Below are 8,577 nucleotides of genomic sequence, written 5' to 3' on the forward strand. Positions count from 1 at the left end.
CAACTGTTATTCAAATTGCTGTTATTTAGATAATGTGTTGTGTGTCTGGTGATTTTCAAGACTTTTTTCTTTGTCTTTACTTTTCAAAATTATAATTTTGATGCATTTTGGTATTAATTTATTTTGCTTGATCTAAACATTCTCATTGACAGGTCCTAATTGGAAACAGAGAACATTATTATAAAATTATTAATTATAAATATAAGCTATTAAAATAGTATATTTTAATGATTAAGAAAGCTTACTCAAGGCTTTTAGGCAATCAAATAATTTACATAGAATAAATAATTAGGCTATTAGTCAGAATTTTCAAAAGCTGCATTCAAAAAGAGACAGAAGAGAATCATCTAAAGACTAATAAAAACAAGCATTAACTAAAGACTTTATATCTAAGGAAGCTGTTATTCATATAACAATGTATTAGAACAACAGTTTTCAGCATAGAAGAAATTAGGAAATTCTTCACCCACAAGCCTATACTGAGTAGCAAAACATTGAAGACATAGAGATATATAGATGTGTGTGTGTGTGTATACATGTCTGTGTGTATACATATATACATATGTGTGCCTATGTGCGTGTGCAGTGATATATATTTAGTGTAACATACAGCCAAATCAAAACAAAGACTAGACTTGAGGATTATAATATATTAATTAATAATATATAATTTATATATTAATTATACATAATTATATTAATAATATATAAATATGTTATATAAATGTGTTGTGATGACAAACTAGTAATAATCCAACTAAAAGACAAGGGAGTAGCAGAAGAGGTAAAGAGGAAAATAAATTAAGCTGATGTTGTATAGACAACAGGGCAAGTTACAAATATGAATATAACTAGTATATATATATGTCAGATATATATGAATATATATGTGTCAGATAATAAAAGGTTGAATAAGCAAAAAGGAAACTAAGCACATTAAAATTGTTACGGATACAAAGATACCCAAATAACCACTAGAAAAACCACAACCATCCAAATACCATTTTTATAATTTATTAAAGTATATTGAATTATGAAACATATCCGTCATATCAACATATATGAATTGGCTTCATTTACCTATTAAAGAAAACATTTTAAATTTGGCTCATGAAACAAAACACGTATATATGTGCTCTACATATACATCTAAAACAAAATATTCAGGAATACAAAAATAAAGACATATACGAAGGTATCTGGGCAAAATGTCACAAGAAAATGTAACAATCCTGATATCAACCAAATAGAATTCAGGCCAAAAAGCATGAACTGCGACAAAGAGGGGAGCTTTCTCATGCAAATACGAAACCAACCACAAGAAATGTCTTACACTTCTCAAGATGCATATGAAGGTACAGATATATGATGCCAAGACATAGATAGTAACATATTAGTAATAGGTGACTTTAAAGCAGCACTTTCAGAACAAGACAAAGTGGAAAAAATAAGTAAAAAAAAGCGAAGACTTAAACAATGTGATCAATAAGGTAGCTTTTATGGTTAACCTTTATATACTAGTAACAGACATGAATCATCTTCTCAAGCTCCCACAAAACATCCACAAAAATTTATTATGTATTTACAGAAAGCATTAATAAGTTTTGTAAAGTAGAAATACTAGAAAAAAATACTCTCTGATGTCTGACAATAAAACTAATAATTGTTAACAAAACCAAAGAACAGAAAGCCCTTTAAAAATAAAATCAAGCTGTAAAAAAAAAAAAAAAAAAAAAAACCCCGCTTACATGGAAAATATAAAGCCTTCTGTCCAAAAATTCTTGGGTGAGAGAGGTCATACAAGTGAAATTACAGATTTTAAAATAATTAAAATGATGAAAATGGTCCATAACAGGGCCTATGAGAAATATTTAAAGCAGTGTTTTAAAAAGATTATAGCATGAAGACTTTCATCAGTAAAAATGAAATAAAATAAATTCATATTTCATACTATGCTTTAAAACACTTATAAAGGAAACTTTAAAAAGCAAAAAAGCACAAAGATAGAAATAATAAATAGAAACGTAGACATTAATGAGGTAGGGAATCACAAAAAAAAAGGTGATTTATAACGAGCCAAAATGCTGTTATTTGAGAGAATTAACAGACCTTGCTAATTTGATGAAGAAAAAAAAGAGAGACAGAAACCATATAAAAAATAAATAACATGAAGGAACATTAAAACAGAAGAAATTTTAAACATCATATGAGGCAGGCAACTTTTAAGAGCTCTATGTATATAATAAATTTGAAAACCTAGATGAAATAGATCATCTCTTAGGAAAATACAGATTACTAAAATGGATGCCATTAGATTTATAAATCAAAAGCAGACCAATTTCTTTAGAATAAAGAAAATCATTAACAAAATACTTCACAAAATAGCCAAGACACAGACGATTTCTCAGAATTCTACCAAATTCAAGGATGAGATGATCTTATTATCTTAGTTGTTGAAGAACACTGAAAATGAAGGACAACTTGTTAATTCCTATTATAAAGGATGAATAATATTGAGTCTGTGGTACACAGACTCTCCACATGCCCCCTTGATTCCTGCCTCCTGATGAAAATGCCCTGGGATGACCTCCTCCCTGTGAGTGTGAGGGAGACCTGTGACTTGCTTTGTAACCAATAAAATATGGCAAATTTAATAGTTATGTGTAAGTGATTATGTTACATGAGATTATGGCATTCATCTGGCTGGAGTCTTTCTTCTTCCTTGCTGGCTTTGAGAAAACAAGCAACCATGTTGGAAATTTACTTGGCAAGGAACCATGGGCAACCTTTTCCAACTGAAGGTGACTGCCAGCAGAGGGTTTGCAAGGGACCCTGGCCAACAGCCAGCAAGAAAATGAGCCTTTCATTCCTACAACTCCAATGAACTGAGATCTGCCAACAATAACATGAGTCTGGAAATGAATCCATCCCAGCTAAACCTCAGATGTGACCACAGTCCTATCCAACATCTGGAATTGGAATCTCATGAGACCCTGAAGCTTCTCAGCCTACTTGGGAAACAGAGATTTTATCTAAATATTATGGCCCACCATGCATTCCAAATAGTTTTACAATTTATTACCAGCTTGGGATGTAATAGATCGTTAAACTATTCCTTAGGTTATGTCTCTCATACCTTTAAAATGGATACCTTGGGGCGCCTGGGTGGCGCAGTCGGTTAAGCGTCCGACTTCAGCCAGGTCACGATCTCGCGGTCCGTGGGTTCGAGCCCCGCGTTGGGCTCTGGGCTGATGGCTCAGAGCCTGGAGCCTGTTTCCGATTCTGTGTCTCCCTCTCTCTCTGCCCCTCCCCTGTTCATGCTCTGTCTCTCTCTGTCCCAAAAATAAATAAAAACGTTGAAAGAAAAAAAAAAAATTTAAAAAAAAAAAAAATAAAATGGATACCTTGAGGGATGCCTGGGTGGCTCAGTCAGTTAAACCTCCACCCTTGACTCCGGTCATGATCTCACAGTTCACAAGTTCACAAAATAAATAAACATTAAAAAATAATAAAAAAAAAATAAAATGGATAACTTTAAAAAATGTGTGCCTATTAAAAAAAATTTTTTTAATGTTTATTTTTGAGAGAGAGCGTGCTCGCTTCGGCAGCACATATACTAAAATTTTTGAGACAGAGAGTGCAAGCAGGGGAGGGGCAGAGAGAGAGGGAGACACAGAATCTGAAGCAGGCTCTAGCTCTGAGCTATCGGCACCGAGCCTGATGCGGGGCCCGCACTTAAACTGTGAGATCATGACCTGAGCCAAAGTTGGAGGCTTAACCGAGAGAACCACCCAGGCATCCCTTAAAATAGTACCTTTGAGATGGAAGATTAAAAGTAGAGAAGCATACAGCAACAATGTTCATTTGATTTATGGAACACGAATATAAAAGTTTGGGGAAATTAATTTTTTATTTATTATGTACTATATGCCAGGCAATGCTTAACCTAATGTGTAAGTAGTACTTGATTTACTGCTACCTGTTACCCAGCATAAGAGATAGCATTCCCTCAGTAGCAGAGGAGGAGGAAACTGAACTTTACAAAAACTTTTCTAAGACGACTGACCTAAAGATAAAAAAAATACCTCCCAAAGAAAGCAGTTGTTAGCTTTCTTGAAAACAGAAAACAAAACAAAACAAAAATTGTAATACTGGGCATTAAATGACCAACATCAAAACCAGGACTGCCATTTGGATTGAACAAGTTTATTAGGTCACAGAAACGAACTCTAGCATGGACATCATCAAGGCAGTCGCTGTGACACCATCATCCAGATGAGGGCGGAACTGTGGGGTCACAGGTGAATTTCACCATCTTCCACTCCACGAGGTAAATCCAGGAATGTGTAGGTTAGGCTGTAGGCAGCAACAGACCTACTAGACTTTCATCCTGCAGGATATCGTCACCCAAGGGAAAGGCTCAGAACGTGTGGGGCTCAGAATTGGTGAATCCCACGTCCAGGTGTAGAGGGTGAGAGTCTCCCACGGTGCCCTCATTACTAGTAGCCACAGCCAGAGCCACAGCCATGGAGAGAGTGGGAGCGATATCCATAGCCACAGCCATAGCAGGAGCCATAGCCACAGCCCAGGCCTCCGTAGCCACAGCCTCCGTAGCCACAGCCTCCATAGCCGCAGCCTCCATAGCCGCAGCCTCCATAGCCACTGCCTCCATAGCCACAGCCTCCATAGCCGCAGCCTCCATAGCCGCAGCCTCCATAGCCGCAGCCTCCATAGCCACAGCCTCCATAGCCGCAGCCTCTGTAAGAGTTTCCGTAGTAGCTTCCACACATGGTGTTGGCTGTTGAGGTTGTGCTTGGGTAGAGAAGGAGAGAAGTGTCACTTCACTGTGGACGATTCCCCTACAGAGGGCCTTTTATATGCCCTCAGTGTGAGTGGGACCCACCACACAAGTCAGGCCACTGGATAATTTGCAAGACCTCTCTGAGTAATTTGTTCACTCCTGGTTTTAGGGTATGGCTTCAGGGGTAATGAAGACATTTGCTGTAACAACAGCCACAACCTGAATCATTTGTGAATCATTAATAAGAATCAATTGTCTCATCTTCAAAACCTTACTTACACAAGACCTTCAAATTAGCAATTTGTAACCAGCCTTTATGATAAGAAACAACATTTGTAGTAAACATTCTGGGCTCCAAACAACCAATTTTTTTACCCTTTTTTGGCTGACATCCAACAGGCCATAATAATCTACCTTCATTTGAGATTCTCCATCTCTTCTGTTCCAAACTCGTTTTTTTTTTTTTCCTCTTTAGGGATTTTCCATATTTTCACATGAGAGATGGTTTACTAGGAAAAGCCAAAAGGTATCACTCAATTTCATGAGACCATCGACAAAAAGCCAACAGTTTGAAATTCGGGACCACCAGTCCCGGGAAGACCGGGCTTTTCTTTTTCACTTACATTAATATTTCCTTTTATGATTCATTTTTAAAACATCAATTTTTTTCACGGTTTCAAATTTATGTCTGCATCTATAGCCAGAAAACAGAAATGAGATTTTATTTAATTTATAAAATTGCATTTTCATGAAAGAGTTTTCTTTAAAATCCAACACATTTGTAATGTTTGTGTTTTGACTCAAAGGTGAATATAGGCATTTCTTTCTTTAAAATAACAATACTGGCAGAGATATCTTTCACGGTGCTAATAGCGTTTCAACAACAAGCAATGACGTCTTGGTAAAATATCTTGGATTATGAGAAACGTTAATACGTTTCTAATGCCCAGTGTTTTTTAATGCAATGAGACTCTGAGCTTACTGCAATAATTAAGAGAAATAGCTCTCTGAACTTGTGTTCTTAGTAAGATTAATTCATAAGAGTCAGTAGAGCATAATAGAGAAGAATGAAACTTCTGAAATCAGCTCTCTGGGTTCAAATCTTACCCCTATCACTTATAGCTTTGTGACTTTAACAGTAGGCTCCGCTTGTATGTGGGATGGTAACAGTAACACCTACCCCACGAGACAATTTTGAAGAGTCAAATTAGCTAGTGTGTGTCAAGCACTTACAACACTGTCTGGCACGTAGTAGGTACTAGAATATCCTTTGCTCTTATTATCATTTATTTCATCTCCAAACTGTTTTCCTGGCTATAAGCTTTAGTGGAGAGCGGATGAGTTGAACAAGAGCGGTCAGACATACTTAAGTCCTCATGTAGGGGTCTTGGGTCATTGCAAAGGAAAAAGAAACCCCTACATGAAGGCTCTGCATCTAAAAGTAGAGAAAGGGGCACCTGGGTGGCTCAGTCGGTTAAGCGTCCGACTTCAGCTCCGGTTATGATCTCATGGTTCATCAGTTTGAGCCCCACACAGCCTGGAGCCTGCTTTGGATTCTGTGTCTCCCTCTCTCTCTGCCCCTTCTCTACTCAAGCTCTGTATCTCTCTCTCTCTCTCTCTCTCTCTCTCTCTGTCTCTCTCTCTCAAAAGTAGGTAAACATTGAAAAAAAATTAATAAAATAAAATAAAATAAAAGTAGAGAAAGGCACACTCTGATTTTCCTGAGAAGGAGCAAGTCCCATGAGTGACCCAAGAAACACAACACCAGCAGGTAGAGAATACACTTGGTGCCTACCGGATGGATTTGAGTGCAGGCTCATGATTTTCCCTCGCACAGCGAAAAACTTTTCTGGCTGTAAAGCCACAAAGATGTAGCACTGGATGGCAGGTAATGGATTGACCAGAGGAGTTTTTTGGTTAGTGGCAATGGAAACTGACAACCTGCATTATGCAGACACAGATGTCAGCGCAGGACAGATGAAGGCATTCCCTTCCAATCAAAAGCATACCTCCGCACAATAAAGTCAACCTCAAGAGGGGCAGGAGAGGTGAAGGTTTTAATTCAAGTGAGCTTTCATTCTGAAGACTAGAATGTCGTTGAATTTTGTTGTTGGCCTGGAAGGGACAAGAAGAAATGTTGTGCCGTCAGGTGGAAATGGCAATCCAAGATAGAATTTGGTAAAATATGAAAACAAAACATAGGGGTACACTTGTAAAGATTGATCTTATAAAAATGTCACCTGGGTTATGCATTTCAAATAAAATGAGTTGTTTTAGCTGAAAAGACGTATTGGGCAATATTATATATCTCATACTTTAAATAAAATTTACCCCTTAGCACTTGTGTTTTTCCAAAGCTAAACTGAGTAGCTTTTTCATCTGCAATGGGCAGATGAACTTGAGGTTGTTATTAATAAGCCCAAAACGATTGGAATCAATTAAAGTCTGCACAATTTTTGTGATTTCATAGAACTCCATTATGGAATTTAAATTTGAGCCCTCAGTGAGAGAGGGCTTTAAAACCAAGTCAGACATCTGTCATTCAATGCACATGATCTGACCGAAAACCTTGACACAACAGCAGAGCAATTTGGGTTCTGAAGGCTTCATGCTGCCTAACGAAATGAGAGTTTTGCAGTTGGTGTTGTTCGTAGTTAATGCAAAATAATTTGCAACACGCGCAACTTTGCCTGTGACTTGCCTCACCTCCTACGGAGGAAATATAAAACACCTCATGGAAACAGTGACATTCGAACTCAGGGAAGTATCTTCCTCTTCTACGCCATCCTCCCTGACACCATGACCTACGACAGCAACTGCTATGGGGGCTATGGCCGTGGCTACGGCTGTGGCTGTCACAGGTACGGTGGCTACGGATATGGAGGCTGCAGCCCATCCTGCTATGGTAGATATTGGTCATATGGATTGTACTGAAAAATTCTAGAACCCCTGGACTCACAAGACGTGTCCTCCTGCGAAACATGGATTCCGCTTCTGGTCGTATTCATCCCATGCTATCTCTTCAAAGTAGCAAAATCCTCAATCCAGGCTATGGTGAAAGAAAGGTGTCGTCTTTCTCTGGCTCCATCAGGCAAGCTCATACAGAGTATCTTTTAAAATGCAACAAAAGTTTTCTTCTTGATCTCTAAGTACATCTTTCAGTAAATTGAATCTTTTTTGCAAAGATGCTGTCACATTTCTTTATTTTCACTGTCATTATTGCCCATGGATGATTACAAGATAAAAATGTGTGTGTGTGGTTACTATCCCAGGTTGACACTACTTTCCTCCATCTGTTTTTTTTCTATCTTTTTTTTTTTTGGTCCCTTTAAATATCTTCCATTCTATTTAAAGCTGAGCCTCCATGTGACACGGTTGGTTGCTTCCCCCTCAATAAATTTGGCTTCTCTTTAATTTGCAGGCAAAATAGTTCAAAACACACCTGAAGTCTGGTAGCTGCATGAGGCTGGCCGGCTGCCCTGGTTTCCCCAGGACCCAGAGGAACACACCCACTCGTTAAGTGGTGCTTCTGTGAGTTTTCCAGGCGTCTGATTTCTAGTGGCTTCATCACAAGAAAGCTTCTCAGGTGCCTGATGTCATTTGTATAGAACTCATTCCCAGCCTGAAAGTGGACCTAGGGAGTGTTGGACCAGCCCTGAGAACCTGGCTGTCTTTAGTAAATTTCTTTATGTGAGATCATTCCGATTACGAAGTCCATTTCATATATCCACTCGGTCTCTCATTCGTTCAATACTCTGTGTTTAAAGGATGCCAGG

The 8,577-nt window shown here is 38.1% G+C and overlaps 1 protein-coding gene across 1 annotated transcript; it reads right to left on the minus strand.

Moving 5' to 3' along the window:
* Window positions 1-4,499: 4,499 nt before the first annotated feature.
* Window positions 4,500-7,279, minus strand: LOC125174555 (keratin-associated protein 6-3-like). The gene is made up of 2 exons (XM_047874064.1): window positions 7,143-7,279; window positions 4,500-4,812 (listed from the first exon to the last, which is right to left on the minus strand). Exons 1-2 carry the CDS (start codon window positions 7,277-7,279, stop codon window positions 4,500-4,502), a joined length of 450 nt encoding a protein of 149 aa, XP_047730020.1.
* Window positions 7,280-8,577: the final 1,298 nt, after the last annotated feature.

This window comes from Prionailurus viverrinus, chromosome C2 (assembly GCF_022837055.1).
Source record: "Prionailurus viverrinus isolate Anna chromosome C2, UM_Priviv_1.0, whole genome shotgun sequence".
NCBI classification, from domain to species: Eukaryota; Metazoa; Chordata; class Mammalia; order Carnivora; family Felidae; genus Prionailurus; species Prionailurus viverrinus.

What these genes read in the sequence shown, in the direction of transcription:
- LOC125174555 (XM_047874064.1), bottom strand. Translation starts at nt 7,279, where the DNA reads ATGGAGTTCTATGAAATCACAAAAATTGTGCAGACTTTAATTGATTCC. An exon ending in TTAGCTTTGGAAAAACACAA is followed by an intron (nt 4,813 to 7,142) that starts GTGCTAAGGGGT and finishes TCTCTACCCAAG; the next exon opens with CACAACCTCAACAGCCAACA.